We start from the raw sequence: 17532 nt of genomic DNA, 5'->3' as shown, positions 1-17532 counted from the left end.
TCAACAATAACATTATTTGTTCATTCCAACCTTAGTAATTTGCATCACCTACCTAGGGTCGCCTTGAGATTTGATGTTACATATTTTAAGGCGTCCATATACTTTGTGTTCAATCATTTTGGACAAACATTTTTTTCTTCAAGGACAAAGCTTGCTTCCCCCATACCATTGTTGCAATTCACATTTAGACCCTGCTTATTTTTCTTAAACATTGTCATTCGTCCCATTAAACTATCGTTTCAAGAGGTTATTAATATTGAATGGTTCAATTTTGATATCAATGATTAATCAATATCTTCAATATTTCATATAAATAACCATAATTTTTTGCGAAAAATTATAAATTAATCACTAATATGAATATAAATGCTAACCATATAGTTTATAACTCATTTAGGAAGCTAATTGCTTTTTCAATTACAAAGATATAACTTCTCGAAGTGGATAAATACCGATAATAACATACTACTATACTATATTCACATGACAACAAAAATTTAATCATATAAGTATACAATACTAAATATATAATTAATTATTTAGATGTATATGAATCAAAACATGAAAATATAAATTTGTAAGCCACTCTGAAAAATGTTTGTTTTTGTCCCCATCAGCTTTTGACCATTTTGGTCTGTTTTTGGTCACTAAAACTCAATAAATTTCTTTAGATATTCATATCGTTGCATTAAATAAATTTCATTGTGTATAAAGTTTGTGTTTAACATATTTTGTTATAAAAATATGTAAATCCAAAATACAAGTACAACCATAGGGTTCTTTGAATGAAAGAAAAAAAGTCATATAAAATGACAATACTCCCACAGGTATTCTCTTTGTCTAGCTCCCATAGAACACTTGATGGTTGCTTTTACCATAGTCAAAAGGAGAACCACCGACTTCCCTTCTCTTTATCTCTGTGTAGGCCTCCTTTTTCACGAATCCGTCACCAAATTCCTAATCTTATGTCTATAAGGTCTTAAACTTTAAACATGTCTAACAAATTTATGAATTTCGTATCTAATAAGTGTTTAAACTTCCAAATAATTACTAAAGAAGCTTCTCCACCCTATAGTATTCTAAAAACATTATCAAACTTAAAATAAGGATGAAAATGTGTAAAATATTTAGCCAACATGAATATTTTAGAAACTGGGAGTGCAAATGCATCGACGTGGGGCACTGATTCTCTCCATGAACCATAATCAAATATATATAAAAATGGGAAGACGGAGGACAAGCAGATTGGTAATGTAGATCAGATGTAGGGACAAATGCCTCTAATAAATATAAGCTTCACGTGATTTCTTTTCTTTTTCTCTTTATTTTCTATCCTTTTTTCCGTATATGGCTCTTCCTCTGGAACTCTGTCTCTTTCTCATTCTTATTTATTGTTATTCATAATGATTTTCACTTTTTCATTCTTGGTAAAATCTTTTTAAACATTTTCTGTATTGGCTTACTGGGGAAGCTCGGATCTATGGGGTGTCGGCAAAGGAATGGTTCTTGGGATTCCCTAGGGAGTGTTTAAAACAGTGTTATTAACTGTGATTATTCACTCAATCACAGTAGTTTTTTTCAAAAAGAAAAAAAGGAAAAACCACAGCTGTCCGGTCATTAGCTTTGAAGAATGGACAAAAATAAAAATAATTGCTTGTGGTCAGCGACTTTTCGGCATTGGTTGGAATAAGAACCTAAAAAGTTGGGGATATGAAGGAGGAAAGTTTGGAAAAGAAGAAAAAGGGATGGGGGGATGAAGACAATGGAATGAATGAAATGCAGCAACGTGTGAAATGTAAAATGAAATGAAAATGAAAGTGAAATGAAAGCAAGGTGGGGAGTGATTTGAGGCTCCTGTGAACCCTCTTATTCCATTAGACTAAATCCTTCTCTCATTCTCTCTCTCCTTCCCCTTGTCTCTCTGTCTCTGTCTCTCTCTCTCATTGCCAAGTTTAGAAATTTAAGGAAAAGTTATGATATAATCGACGACCATTCAGATAGCAATTCACCTTCTTTCTGTGTGTGTGTGTGTTTTTTTCTTTCTGGGTCTGTGTTAGATTCTACAACGAAGGAGGATAGTTTTGGCTCTGTCTTTTGGTCTGCCACTTCTAATTTAGTGTCAAATTTGGGTAATAAAACTTGTGAATCTGTTGTATCCACCACTCACTGCCTCTCCTCTCTTATGGCGCAGTGTCTCAACGTCCTTTCTCCGACTTACCCATTATTGTTGCTTTTTTTATAACCTCTTACTTTACCCTTTCATCTATGCCTGACTCTCTCCTCGTACCTTCCCACCACTTTCTAGTTCTATCTCCTCTTCGCTAATCTCTCACTATATTTTGAGCTTCCATTGTTGATAAAAAGTGAAACAAGCTCGCTTGCTGCCATGGTCCATGTTTGCATCATCACATGATACTCTTCTTCTAGCCCAAGCAGGCAAATCCTAGTTCAGATCCCTTTTCAGGTCTGTCTTTCCTCTTTTTCTTCTTTATTATTTCCTTCTATCTAAAGGGATGCTCTTGAAAAAGAAAATGCTGTTCATCTGGGTTGGAGTTTGTTCTTATATTTAAATCAAAACAATGGGTTGTTCTAAGGTAATGAGTCCAAGTATTTGGTGTTCTTCTTCCCCTTTTCTTTTGGTTTGTGAAATTTTAGCCGTTGTGGTGAGGGGACAAAGGTACAGGCTTGATTTTTTGTAGTTTGTCGTTTCAACTTCCTGTCCAAATTTTGAACTTTCGGCTTGTGCTAATGATTTCAAAATTTTATTTTCTGTTGGTTAGATTTTCCTGCTCAACTTTCAAATTTCTTTCCCTTCAATTACCAGAACCCAGAATCAAGAATCAAGAGTGGCTTGTGTTCATGATATCAAAATTTTAAGCAAGAGCTTGCATCTTCTTTTCTGTCGATTTTTCCCTGCTTATCTTTCAAATTTGTTTCCCTTCAATTACCAGAATCAAATCAAGAAGCAAGAATCAAGAGTGGCTAATATGTGCAAGTGAAAATAGTATCATGTAACATTTAAGAACAAGTTTTCCCCATAATTTCCTGTTGTCTTTCAAGTTCTTTCCCCCAACATAATCAGAACTCAGCAATCCAGAATGAAGAGTGGCTAATATGTGCATTTGAACATGATATCTAAAATATAGCTTTAGGTTCAACTATTGATTCAGTAGTGATTCGTTAACAATCAGTGTCTGTTGGATGATTTCACAGGAATTTCCAAGGATCAAAATTCAAATAAATGGCGAAGGAGTACAGTACCTCACCGAAACATCACCATCTCGAGTCGAGAAGGAAGCGGCTGACATTGATTCTCGGCATCAGTGGGCTGTGCATTTTATCATACCTCTTCGGGGCATGGCAGGGCAGCACAACATCGATCAACCAATCCGAGGCATACTCCAAAGTCGGTTGCAACGATCAAACATTCCCATCCACCAACGTCCAATCCTCTTCACCAGCGCGTTCGCTCGACTTCGAGAGCCACCACGGCGTCGATTTCAACTACACCATGGAAACAGCCGCAAAAACGATATCTCCTTGCGACATGTCGTTCAGCGAATACACTCCCTGTCAAGATCCGACTAGAGGAAGGAAGTTCGACCGGAGCATGTTGAAGTACAGAGAGCGCCATTGCCCTACCAAGGAGGAACTACTCGTCTGTATGATTCCGGCGCCGCCGAAGTACAAGACGCCGTTCAAGTGGCCACAGAGCCGCGATTATGCTTGGTACGATAACATTCCTCACAGAGAACTTAGCATTGAGAAGGCAGTGCAAAATTGGATTCAGGTTGAAGGCAATCGGTTCCGATTCCCCGGCGGCGGAACTATGTTCCCTCGCGGCGCCGATGCTTATATTGACGACATCAACGAACTCATTCCTCTCACTACAGGGAAGATCCGAACCGCCATTGATACCGGCTGTGGTGTAAGTAAATTTCTCTACTCGAAATCGTTCCTCTGTCTGTTCTTGAGTTTACCAATTGCAGCCATTTTCAATAATATTTTTTCAGTTTTTAAAAATTTTAAAAAACTAATATAAAGATTATCAATACTCTCTAATTTAGTGTTCATAAAAATGTTCAAAATTTTAAATCTTTTAATATTTTTCTTCCAATTTAGAACAATACATGGCAACGATCGTATAATATGTATAATATATACTGTATCGATCGTATAATTACATAATATGTACGGTATCGATCATATAATTACGATTATATCCTTCGTAACTATACACATAATGTGTGTTTGGGTCATGGTGGCCACTGGCTTTGGGTGTTTTAGGTAGCAAGTTGGGGTGCCTATCTGCTGAAGAGGGACATCTTAGCCATGTCCTTTGCCCCAAGGGACACTCATGAAGCTCAAGTTCAGTTTGCGCTAGAGCGCGGAGTTCCCGCCATGATTGGCATCATGGCCTCTCAAAGACTCCCTTACCCGGCTCGGGCTTTCGACATGGCTCATTGCTCCCGTTGTCTCATCCCGTGGGCCAAGAATGGTAACACTACATAAATGCACGCAATGTCTAAGATTCGTTTGAATGATTTTAAACGTGCATTCTAAACTTTACACAGATGGATTATACTTAATCGAGCTGGACCGAATCTTGAGACCCGGTGGGTATTGGATTCTCTCGGGCCCTCCGATCCGTTGGAAGAAGTATTGGAAAGGTTGGGAAAGAACACAAGAGGACTTGAAACAAGAACAGGACTCCATTGAAGACGTTGCCAGGAGACTGTGCTGGAATAAAGTGATTGAGAAGGATGATCTTTCCATTTGGCAAAAGCCCCTCAACCACATGCAATGCATTCAGAACAAGAAAGTCATGAAAACCCCCCATATTTGCAAATCAGACAATCCCGATGTTGCTTGGTAATCACGACTTGACTCATACCAATAGAGATATATTCATTTACTTATAATGTCTAACTTGTTAGGTACACAAACATGGAGACATGCATTACTCCATTGCCAGATGTCAGTAGCAACGACAAAGTTGCGGGCGGTACGGTAGAGAATTGGCCAAACCGTGCATTCGCCGTGCCTCCTCGAATCAGTAGTGGAACGATACCGGGCATCACCGCGGAGAAATTCGAAGAGGATAACAAACTATGGAAAGATAGAATTTCGTATTACAAGAAAATGATCCCCTTGGCTCAAGGACGATACCGAAACATAATGGACATGAATGCAAATCTCGGCGGGTTTGCAGCGGCAATGGTGAGTTTTCCAGTATGGGTTATGAACGTCATCCCTGCAAATTCAGATCACGACACGTTGGGCGTAATATACGAGCGCGGGTTCATCGGTACGTACCAAGATTGGTGCGAGGCCTTCTCGACATACCCAAGAACATATGATCTCATCCATGCCTATGGCATATTTAGCATATATCAAGATAGGTAAGATTGAAGCTCTTTGTTTTATTTTTTTAATCTCTTTGTTTGATCTAAGAAATGCATTGTTTTGTGAATGCAGGTGTGATGTAACTTACATTTTGTTGGAGATGGATAGGATTTTACGGCCGGAAGGGACAGTAATTTTTAGGGATACAGTGGAAGTGTTGGTGAAAATTCAGAGTATTACTGATGGAATGAGATGGAGGAGCCAATTTATGGACCATGAAAGTGGACCATATAACCCTGAGAAGATTCTTGTTGCGGTTAAAACTTACTGGACTGGTGAAACCAACCAGCAACAAGAGAAACAGGCATAGTAAATTTCAGATTTTACTGGAACAGTTTGTAACTTTCTTTCTTTCCGTTTACCCTCCACATTTTTCCCTGCTTAGGTATGTCTGTAATTTCCTTCCTCTTTATTTCTGTTCCTATGTTATGTAATTTTCTAAGCAATTCTTTTAAAACATTTTATATATATCATTTGGGACATTATTGTTCCAAACTTTGATTTTGTCATTTATACGTGTCTATTTAAATTATAAGATTTTACATCGATTGAGAGAAGAATGAGTGTCATCGAAGACGTTGAAGGGGTAGATTGTGAGATCGTGTCTAGGTTGGAAAGAGAACGATACATTTCAGGTTACGTTTTTACTTTATTTATCCTACATGACAGGTTACATTTCTGTAAAATTTTCGATCTAAACTCTAGGATTTTGTAGACTTGTGTTCTATTGAACTGAACTAAAATCATTTTATTATCAAACTAAATGCAACTCTAACGTATCTTGCACGGGTATATTGGCATATAAAATATCATACAATTATATAAATTTAATATAAATATGTTCAATTTATATATATCTTCCGTATGGATGACATGATTTAGGTCTACATTTATTTTACTTATATGTCGTAAACTTCATCAAAAATAAATAACTAATTATACAAAAATAATTTTAAATATATATAATTCCCGACTTAAAATACAATAACCTTGAGTTTCTAGATGCGTTAATCTCACGAACTTCAACTTCAAAGTTAGAATAATTTACCATTTTACCCTTGCATATTAATTTGTAGACTTAATAGACATACCAACTAAACAATAATGGATAAATTATTAAATTTTCTTCATTTTTGTAATTTCATAAACACCTAGCGAAGATATGGCAAACAAATGAAGTAGCCCTATATTTGGATCTGACAATACCATCCCATAATCAAAAGGTACAACCGCCCGAGCGACCTGACTTAACGTAAATGTAGCCACTGGAACCATTCTAAAAAGGGAGAAATTAGCACTACTTGGTGAAAGAGGTTCTTTTATCATCAATTTCAAACCATCTGCTAGAGGTTGTAACAATCCGAACGATCCCACTACATCAGGACCCTTTCGATGTTGCACAAAAGCCATTACTTTACGTTCAACGAGTAGAGAATGGAAGAATCAGATATTCCTTTACTGGAGAGAAGAGAAGCAGCTTGCCCTCGTGAAAGAAAAGAGTTAGAGTGAAACCGGAACCCTTAGGTAATGAAAGAAGGTAGCAAGAAGATGGACTTTACCCCGGAATAGACCTACTATTTAATCTCTGATGGAACTTTGACCTATATCTCTCGTTAATCCATTATTAGCAACTCCTTATGAATGAGATAGATTGAACTTGGCTTCGCTCCTCTCCCTATTTATGCTTTATCCGTTTTTTGTTTTATCCGAGTGAGTTTTACGGGCCGATTGGACCCAAAGCTTCTCAAGCTCAAGCATTTACGTTTCTAGTTAGAGACCAACTAGGTAGGTTATTCATTCCCCCTGAATGGAATGGCCCATGCCTGCTTGACCTTGTTCGGACAATGCTTGGGGATCAAGCTATTCAGCACGGCTTTCTGCCGGATGCCTACTATGATGTGATGTTATGTGGCACTCATAGTTGTGGATGCTTGGAGCTCGCCAATTTGCTGGATCTAATCCACTATTCTATGCAGGGGTTGTCAATGACATAGGGTTCGTGACGTACTGGAGTTATAACATTTGAATTTCTCTAACATTCTACGTTCTAAAATTTTCGAATAGTAAAAAAAAAATTATTATTTTTTAATTAATTTTAAGCAAAAGATTGGTTGGTATTTTTTTTATTATAATTTAGTCCATAAATCAAACATTATTACCCAAATTATGCAAATTCATACTTCACCTTTAGATTACAAAACTATAAGCAATTATTACAATAATAATAATAATAATAATAATAATAATAATAATAATAATAATAATAATAATAATAATAATAATAATAATAATAATAATAATAATAAATATTATTATTATTATTATTATTATTATTAATCGCTATGGATTGATCTAATGGCTAATTAAGGACCCATGTAAAAGATGATTTAGAAAAAAATAATGGTTCGGGTCATGGTGATCCTTCTTAAAATTTAATATTTTACAAGTTCTTTTTAATATTAAGAGTTAAATATGGTAAGGTTATATGATTCTTATGTCAGAATCGACCAGCTACACTTAATCTAGCTCAAACACTAAAAAAGAATATTCCACAAATATTTATTAGTATAATTTCAAACAATTTTATATATTATTTCGTGTATTTAAAAATAAAATTTGAATGTGAAAATGTTATAGCTCAAGATCTATTTAATTATATAAGGGTGAAATTTTGATTTATTTATACATAAATTTTTTTATATAATATACTTTTATAATTAAAATTATTGTAAAAAGCCGTCATAAAACCGATAATTTTGGACCGCTTGTAAGAGAGAGATTGCGTGTATGCGCGCGAGAGAGAGAGAGAGAGGAAAGGAGAAAGGTTACGTGAATGTGAATCGTCTGAAGAAGAAACAGCACAGCCCATCGTCGATACTTGGCTTCTCTCTCTATTAGCTTCTCTCTCTATTAGCTTCTCAAGGGGTGGTCTACCAAATTCGCCTTCTCGTCATCTACCTTTGTGGACTTGCAGCCTCAACCAAGATCGAGTTCACCATCGTCTCAAGGGTGGAGAGATATGGTGGAGACGGAGAACATGGTCGATTCGTCGCACAACGTGGAGGATGAAGTTGGGAGAGTGGTGGAGCAGGCGAAGGAGCTGCATGATTCGGCTGCATCTCTAATTTCGAGAACAGCCAGCGATGAGCAGTCTCTCTGCCAGCGTGCTCTCTCTCTTGACTCTTCCATTCGCCGTCTCCGTTCTTTACTTGATTCGCTTCTCTCGAAGAAGCTTTTGGACCCTAAGATTGCTGACAAGGCATGTTCCTTTCTCAATTTTGCACGCATTTGATTTCAAATCTGTTGTTCTACAATACACGGATCGATTCATTTTTTTCCCCTTGTTTGGACGAATCAGCTGGAAGATGACTTGCAGAGAGCTAGATGTCTGATGGTCGATGGAGAAGTTGCATCTTTTCTTCCTAGGAAGGCTCAGGGTTAGGAGTCCTTTTCATTCGTATTTGGAGATCTTCAATTTTTTATTTCTTTTTTTAGGGAATCGCGGAATTAGGAAATGGAAGGACAATATCAGGATTAGTGTCCGTTTGCCTTTTGCTGCATTTAGTGTCTGAATATGTAATTTGATGGCAGGGAAGTTCTTGCAGATGTTTCTGGGACCTATTAATGTGCGTGCCTCACGGAAAGACGTTCAGTTGAAAGTTAAAGAGGAGTACAACAGTTACAGAGTATGAATTTCTGTTACTATCTGTATTTCAAAATCTCATATCTTTTTCCCTTTAGTCGCAGAGCTACTTTTATTGCATGCTTTAATCTGCACCTTGATGAAGCTTTTCAATCATTACGGCTATGCCATACCTCGAACTCTCCGAAATTAGTGCTTTGTTGTAAAGGCTTATTTTCTTTCTCGCTTTTGTATTTTACTCGAACTGTATTCGGTAGTCTACCTTTTGAGGCTCAGCAGACATCAACAGCTGATCGAAACATTCTTTCTTCTATGGATTTGCATAATGATGCTTTAGATGGAACAGATTAGTTTATTTTTACCTCTCCTCCAGCTTTTGGCGTAGTTTCCATTTTATGTTTGTAAGAAACAAAATTTCATTAATGGAATAAAATTTCTAGTCATCGAAGAATTGGTGCCCTCAAACCCTATGCCGGAGGAGTTATAAAATCACCCTCTAGTTGGAAAATAGAAGATCAATGACAGGAAGACTCTTGTATTGGTTTTCAAGTCAAATCTCCCATAAATTGGCATTGTATTTGAAAACATTTTCCCTAAATTGGACTAGAGTGCTGTTCAAGCATTTACGTCATGAATTTTCTAGCAGTCCTTCCTAGTGTGGATGGAGTAATCCTAGAAACATCAAAAAGCTTTCAACACAACATTGTATGATAAAGGACATGAGAGGGGGAGGTTTTACATTTTCGCAACTAAATTTTTCATTGAATTGTGTGTCACACATATTCGCCCTTCTAAGTAGTAGAGAGTAGAGGACTTTACATTTATTTAGGTAGTTTCCTTCCCAAATAATATTGCTCAACGTTGGAGCAAGGACGACATTGACAGGCATTAAGCCATGGTAAATGGACTTCAATAAGATTGGATTTTTGTATCTTCTCAGATTTTTCAAGTATCCTTCAAAGTATTCTCAGTGGGTGGAGGTTACACACTTGCAATATGCTGACAACACTTCACTTTTCTGCCCTGGATCCTCGGGTTCTATTAGAAATTGGTGGGATTTTATGTGTGAGTTGATTGCTTGGTGGGATCCTCGGGTTCTATTAGGAATTGGTGGAATCCTCGGGTTCTATTAGAAATTGGTGGGATCCTCGGGTTCTATTAGAAATTGGGGTGGAGGTTATGTTTGAGTTGATTGCTTGGGATTTTATTGGCAATTGAGATTCTTATTGGAACATTGCCCACATCTTGTTTTTTCGTCAAAAGTAATCGACCATTTTTCTTTTAATACTCTGCAAATAAATTATCAGTTTTGTGTTCGAGTTGCTTGGCTATTGGAGGAATTTTATTGAAAAAATTCCATGTATCATGATCTTTCATCTTATCTGTTTTATTTCTACTAAAGAAACATACCACATATCATGTGTTTAGTGTTCTCTTTTTACTCTCTCTATCCATCTAGACTCGCATACTTGGAGCTTTCTTCTATTTTTCTTCTTTTCACTTGTTCCTTTGTCCACTACTACCTACATTTCCTAGAGAAAATAATTTATATGGGGACTCACAATGATCTTCTTCGAGCAGGATAGGACTGCTCTTCTTTTTCTTCTTTTCCCATCACTGCTGCTAGTTCTAAGAGGCTGGGTTTGGGATGGATGTTTGCCTGCATTTCCAGTTCAGCTGTATCAGGTATTCTTTTTTTCTTTTTTCTTTTTACATCGGTCTTGCTCTCTCTAATTGAAGTTCTTGTTGCACATTGAATTTGATTCTGTACAAGTTTTCTAGGTTCCTATACTCGATAAAAGGAACTGTGGAGCAAATGCCTTGTGATTGATCAGATGAACATAATTGTTTGTATCTACTTGGCATTCCTCTCTGAATTCTTCACAATTAGATGATGCTTCTTTTATTGCTTTTTTGGGGTCTTCTCAATCCTCTGACCTTTGGTTATTGCTTTGTACCTTTTCTTTTAATATATTATTGTCTTCTATAAAAGAAAATTTCAATTCAGTACAACATAATTTAATTTTATGTAAGAATAATTAAATATTCTCTAACGTTCTAAAAACCACATTTACATTAACTCAACAGTGTTTGTACTCTACGTTCATCATTTCTAGGCATATGGGACTTACTACCCGCAAATATCAACACATGCTTCCGTTTTCCATACATCCTATTCCAGACATCTCATTTTGATGCAAAACTCAGACTAAATACCCCCTAGACGTTTTGGTTTATTTTCTTGTAATTGAATTGGATGCCTTGAAAGAAAACTTATAGAATCATATAAACTCTTTAACACACCATATTTTCTTTCTAGGCATGGCTTTTGTTCCTATACACAGGATTGGCATTGCGTGAAAACATACTAAGAGTCAATGGAAGTGACATTCGTCCTTGGTAAGTGATATGTTGTTATTTACTGCTTGATTTTATTTTATTTTTAAATGTTATTATGATAGTTTTGAATGTATAAGATTACAAGTTTCTTTATACTCAATTATTAACTTTCGTTGGATAATGCAAGTATAAAAGAGAAGGTGCACAAGTGAAACCAAACAAAAAATCTGAACATTTACATCTATTGTTTACAACAAAAAATTTGATGTTACTTTTTCAAAACAAAAAAAATCCCAGTAAGAATGCTCCCTCCCATCCTTTTCCCTCTCCCTCCCATCCATCCCTCTCGCTTCATCATGAAAATGATTTTATTTTACCCCAATATGTTGATTTTCTCCTTATCATCCTGTCCCTCCATCCTTCTTGGCATGAATGGCAACCTCCAAAGCGATATTTTGAAGAGTTTGGTGTTAACATTTTCTTATAGCATTCTGCTAAAAAAGAAAGCCACTCTGAGGTTCTTTTACTTGCGAAAGTCTGTCTTTTTTTTTTTTTTTTTTTTTTTTTTGAGAACACAATACAACAACGGCTTCATCTGGTTATACGAGACCATAATTAATGAGGAATATTTTTGGAGACTACAAACTGTTGAAACTATGGAAGGAAGTTTTGTAAAGCCTTCCTCTCAAGTGCCAGGTCCAATGTTGTGTTCTTTGTAAATAAACATAAAGGGTTAAATATATTCTTTTCTGCAAATATCTATTGTAGATTCTTACAAGCTTTCAAATTGACTAGTAAATTTACTGATTTTCTTTCTTCCTTTTCTTTTTTTGGATTATAAACAAACATTTCCATGAATCAAAATGCGCATAACAGTCTAAGGTAGGTAAAGAAAATTTCCAATCAAATAAAGCTACGAAATGAAAACTACCTTAAATCAAGAATGATTGAAGAGCTATCGAAGTTACAAAAATATTTTGTGAAGAGCACTAAATTAGGAGTGTCAAGTGTGCTATAAAAAGTCACAAAGTAAACCTAGATATCTCTCTTCATCTTTGAAGGGTTCTTGATTTCTTTCCATCTGAACAGGCCACAAAAGAGTGGCATATTTCCAAAGGTTTCTTCATTGCTTAGAAATTATGAGAGTGGTCAGGAGATGCATATCTTGAAGTGGTATTTGTTTCTTAACTATACTAGGAGTGTGAGAGGTTTGGGATTCCAGGTCAAGAGACTTGTGGTTTGTCTACTTGGAGTTTAAGAGATATCTATGGTTTTCTTTAGTTGTAGATGTTTCTTCTAGGGGCATCCTCGTTCTTATTCCTTTCTATGATGGTTAAGATGGTGGGTGATTTTAGTCGGTGGCTGTTTAGAATTTATGGGCCTTTTAGAGAATTACTTTTTGGAGTGAGTTATGGAACTTCGGCTGGATTCAGAACTGTGGCTGGAATGGGGAGGCACATATTTGGGTTAGGACTCCTTTTTCTGCTTAGCAGTGAGGCATTTTTTAGTCCAAGCTTATGGTAGGGTTTAATCTCAATATGGATGTCCAAACAATAGCAGGAGAAAGGTTCAATACTCACGAGAAGGTGTTAACGATCATATTGGTCTCCGCTAGAATGTTCGGTTTAAAGGCAAGAAGCCTCAAGAGTTAATATGTGGATTTAAGACTTGAGAAGACATTTTTTACTTTGTCTTTATGGTCTTTGAAGTCCAAACACTATAATAGTGTTACAGTTCAAAGGTCTTCATAATATTGAAATAGTTTTTTGCAAACAATCTTAGTGGCTATCATTATGAGCAAAGCTCATGTACCAACTGTAGATGATTATGATTAACATGCACCGTAGCCCACCCTCCCTATGTAAAAGCCTGTTGAATCACCTCTTTTCTTTCCACTCTGAAGTAGGTGAAAGCAATCCACCACACTAATAAAAAGGAAGGCAAAGAGGATTCTCTTGCCTGAGCCAACTTGGGCATTGGAAGGGTTATCATGCATGTGTTCTCTTGTCACTGCATCTGTTTTAAGTTCAAATTTTTATTTGGTCCGTGATACAAAGATGTCTGTTCCACGGGAGCTTTAAACAATTTTTAGTCTCTTCCTTTTGATATGGTTTGATGGATGGGATTTGTACTTTACCAATGTTTTTAAAATATCTGTGGTATGGTACAAATAGTATGGTGAAGTATGTGATTGTGCTTTTTCTGGTGGATGTATCATCACTATTATGCTCTATGATCCCTTGTTAGTTCTACAGACATTTTGGTGAGGTTCGTGAGTAATGACTTTACAGGTGGATATACCATCACTATTGCGCTATGATTATGGCCCTTGTTAGTCTTACGTGGGAGATCAAAGGACAACCAAATTGTGCCCAAAAACAGGTTTTTCAATTGTTATTATCTGCTAAATACGATCATACTCTTTGCATTAGATTAATTTTACCGGTTCAATCCCCTCCAGAGAGGTGTCCAACTCTTCCTACAGTGGGCCATGATGCAAGGAGTTGCAATGCTTTTACAAAATAGATACCAGCGTCAGAGGCTTTATACTCGGATTGCACTTGGAAAGGTGCCATTTGAGACTGCCTTCATTTTACAGCCAACTACAAAACAATTTATTCTATTAATGTTACATCACATTCTGTGACTGGAACTCATTATCCCTACCCAAGGCACTCATTTTAAGCATCTGATGAGGCATGCACAATAACAAGCGTTTGAATTTTGCTTATGTTTTATAATGGATGGTTGCTGTTCTGTCATTTTATTTGTCTGTTGATTTCCTTGTTCATTTTTTTTTATTACTAGGCTAAGAGAATGGATGTCGTTTGGGGAGAAACAGCTGGTGTAGATGGTCAACTTTGGATACTGTGTCCTTTACTATTTATCTTACAGGTAATTTAAGCCTCAATTTTTAAGCAGCTTTTAAGTAAGTTCAAACTAGCAAAACTCTTTTCGTTTTTCATTCCCTTGGTTGAAATAGTTGGAGGGCATCTTAATGCACTGACCCTTTCCTTAACTATCTAATGAATTGGAGTCAAATTACAAAAGTGTAATCCATTCTTTGACTTGGTGGGAGTCCTTTGCTTTTTTTTTTTTTTTTTTTTTTTTTTTTTTTTTGCATGGAAGCCTCTTTTTAGAGTAATAATATATCCATGGTGCATTTGATCTAAACTAGCATCTGTTCTTAGTTAACAATTTGATTGTATGTGCTCTAATTTCCTTAACTGCAGAAGATTTATTGATTTATATTAGAAAAACTATAAAAAAAAAAAAAAAGATTTTAAATGTACTGTTGCTGTTTTTATTAATAGCAAACAATTTTCTGCTTGAACGTGTTAATTTTCTGAAAGTTGACAAAAAACCGTATCATGTAGTACAGATAATCATTCATGAAATAGTTTATGTATGCCAATTTTTGTAAACTTTTTAAGCGATTGGATAGTCCGGTAACCATGAAGGTAGCTGTTTTGAATTTTTCATATAAAAAAACTCTGAAGTAGAGATCGTATAGCTTTTAGATTTTTAAGCTAAGTTGTTGGAGATCAAATTAGAAAAGATGCTAGTTAAGTCTTAGAATACATCTACAATTACAAAGAACTTAGGAATCAGGATCCTCTCCTCAAGGTCATAAACCGCTTCTGTTATATGGTGTATACAATTTTTTGTGATGGTTCGAATGTGTGTGGTGTAAGAAGCTTGTTGAGAAATTTTTTTTGAATCTGGCCTTCCCAGTATGTTATGGTGGGTTATTTTCTAAATTTTGAGTAATCTTGTAAATGGTACTCTTTTACTGTACATTTTACAATTGATGTCTCAGTGGATTTAACATTTTACAAATAAACGATCTTTGTTTGGGAAAGGGCATTTAGCAGCCATAAACTGCATAGCCATAACCTGCATAGCCAAAACCTGCATAGCCATCTGCTACACAATGGAACTCTCACGAGTGTTCGTAATTTCCTAATGTATGTATATGTGGTGTATTTAATAGGGCTTTGAGGCGTATGTTGGATTGCTCCTCCTCAAGACTGCATTGGTTGGCGTGGTTCCTGAATGGCAGGTCATGAATTGCTTCTTGATTCTGCTGGTTCTAATTCAAAAATACTATTTCATACTCTCAGAAAAAGATTGTGAACATCCTTCTTAGATACAAACTGATGGATAAATGTCCGTTGCAGGTATTATTTTGTGGATTCCTTTTGGTTCTAATGGCAGTCGGGAACTTTTCAAATACAGTGCAAACCTTAATGGCAAAATCAAGATTCAAGGCAAAGATGAAGAGAAGCAAGAGCAAGCAGGAATTGGCCCCGACCCGTTCTTAATACATAGGATTACTTGATTAACGACTTGTAGGATCTATTCTTCACCTTTTCAGGTTCTTGATTATGTTGTCGAAGCCGAGCTGTGAGAATTGCCCTCCCCCTCCCTCTTCCTCCCTCTCCCTCTGATATCTTTTCACTTCGACTCAAATACACTTTTTATCATGTAAAGTTGGTCTTGCATAGGTTCTTCCCTGGAGAAGTTGATGGAAGTGCTGCACCGCAGGACTCATTTTCTAGTTTCCCATGTAACTTTCTCCTCTTTTCTATTGCAGTTCATTGCGAGGTATTGAGTTTTTGAACTTTCCTATTGAATATCATATTGTAATTTCTGTTGATTATGGTATGTAATTCTACTGAAAACGGTTTGGACGTTTTCACTATCAAAGCTTCTGTTCCTTTCCATTTTTGTTAGGCTTTGCAAAATGTAAAAGCCCCATTAGAATATGCTATCTATAACCCAATTATGAATCTCTTTGAGCTGTTTTCCCTAGATAATTTCAATACTGTTGCCTTCATTTTAAGCCCAATAGAAGAAGAAGAAGAAGAAGAAGAAGAAGAAGAAGAAGAGAGAAGGATGGGATTTCTCCCTAACCATAGCTGAAGAAGGATGCAAGCAAGAATGGAGAAGGTTGATTCCTCTTTACTTCTTTTATATTTGGTATCTTTGAAACTTGAGATAATGAAATATTACATTCTCATAATTCCTACAGTTCATTCCTACTTCCCCATGAACTAACTTCCCTGAGTGTTAGGATGAAAGCTCTTGTTATTGGTTGGCCAACTTTAGCAAGTCATGAGTTAATGTGAGCCTACAAATATTTCGGGTTTTAATTTTCACTAGACTTTCAATTTCATTAAGTTAAAACCTACTTGGGGAATGAAGAATACAAAATAGAGTGAAAAAAAAGAAGAAAACACCAAAATCCATTTGAAAGAGACTCAAGTTTAATTATGTCGACTAACCCTCTTGTTATAAAATGGAACGAGTTGGATTGATTGTTTAACATTGATTGAGAAACTCAGACAAAAAAGGAAATGGGTTTTGTTGGTATGATTGTTTAATTCATTTAGGAAAAAAGACAAAAAGAAGAAAGAAAAGTTACTAAAAACCATATAGAATATCGACGTTATTTTTGGTTCTCCCTATGAACTTTCACAAAAGCATTTAGAGGATAAGAGAAATAGATTCTAAAATTTAGGGTAAATGATTAAGAAGTTGATAGGTTAAGAGGTGGAAGAAGGTTGATAGGAAAAAAAAAAGGAAAGTTGATGTGGTTGGTTGGGATAATTTCACATGGAAAAAAAAGGAAAAGTAAGTACTTTTGGATGCACATCCAAAAGGAAAAGAAATTAAATGGAATGGTTTTGTCTTACACTTTGTGTACAAGTACTTATTGTTGGAGACTAGCTTGGCAAGTAAGCTAGCACAAGCAACAAATAGAAATGGTGCATTCACTTTTTTGGTCCAATTTTTTTAAAACAAGCAACCTTCACAAATTCCTCTATTTTCTCCTCATCCTCACCATTTTTTTTGTGTGGGTATTTTCCGGGTAAGAATCAAACTAACACGACCCTCTTTTTTCCAGGCTTTAGAGAAACTCAAGATTATTTTGACTTGTTCGAGATCAAATCGATTGTTACGATCCCAAAGGTAGATGCTCCCCTTATAATATTTCGAAAGGGTTAAAATTTTTGGAGAGGGAGAATATGTGAGAGAATTGCAAATTGAGCAATTTTGTTGAGAAAATGAGGATTGGAGATTGTTGGAATTTTTGGAGGAGGTGAAAGTTGAAGGTGAATATGGCTACTTTTTTTTCT

General features: G+C 36.0%; 2 protein-coding genes across 4 annotated transcripts; both read left to right on the top strand.

Moving 5' to 3' along the window:
• The first annotated feature begins 1717 nt into the window (after window positions 1-1717).
• LOC111795972 (putative methyltransferase PMT18) lies at window positions 1718-5915 on the top strand. 3 transcript variants are annotated; one of them, XM_023678634.2, is made up of 6 exons: window positions 1718-2464; window positions 3214-3928; window positions 4288-4498; window positions 4575-4872; window positions 4938-5402; window positions 5479-5915. In XM_023678634.2, exons 2-6 carry the CDS (start codon window positions 3242-3244, stop codon window positions 5714-5716), a joined length of 1899 nt encoding a protein of 632 aa, XP_023534402.1. In that variant the 5' UTR covers window positions 1718-2464; window positions 3214-3241; the 3' UTR covers window positions 5717-5915. The 3 variants fall into 3 exon arrangements, with proteins under 3 accessions (XP_023534402.1, XP_023534403.1, XP_023534404.1); XM_023678635.2 differs by lacking the exon at window positions 1718-2464 and adding an exon at window positions 2558-2677; XM_023678636.2 differs by lacking the exon at window positions 1718-2464 and adding an exon at window positions 2570-2594.
• Window positions 5916-8174: 2259 nt separating this feature from the next.
• Window positions 8175-16099, top strand: LOC111796003 (uncharacterized). Its single transcript, XM_023678678.2, has 10 exons — window positions 8175-8665; window positions 8765-8843; window positions 8998-9092; window positions 10631-10735; window positions 11370-11449; window positions 13681-13771; window positions 13851-13958; window positions 14198-14284; window positions 15384-15452; window positions 15571-16099. Exons 1-10 carry the CDS (start codon window positions 8426-8428, stop codon window positions 15712-15714), a joined length of 1098 nt encoding a protein of 365 aa, XP_023534446.1. The 5' UTR covers window positions 8175-8425; the 3' UTR covers window positions 15715-16099.
• Window positions 16100-17532: the final 1433 nt, after the last annotated feature.

This window comes from Cucurbita pepo, chromosome 5 (genome assembly GCF_057944985.1).
Source record: "Cucurbita pepo subsp. pepo isolate OVF chromosome 5, ASM5794498v1, whole genome shotgun sequence".
NCBI classification, from domain to species: domain Eukaryota; kingdom Viridiplantae; phylum Streptophyta; class Magnoliopsida; order Cucurbitales; family Cucurbitaceae; genus Cucurbita; species Cucurbita pepo.
The sequence above is the reverse complement of the archived record's forward strand: the minus strand, read 5'-3'. Positions and strand labels throughout refer to the sequence as shown.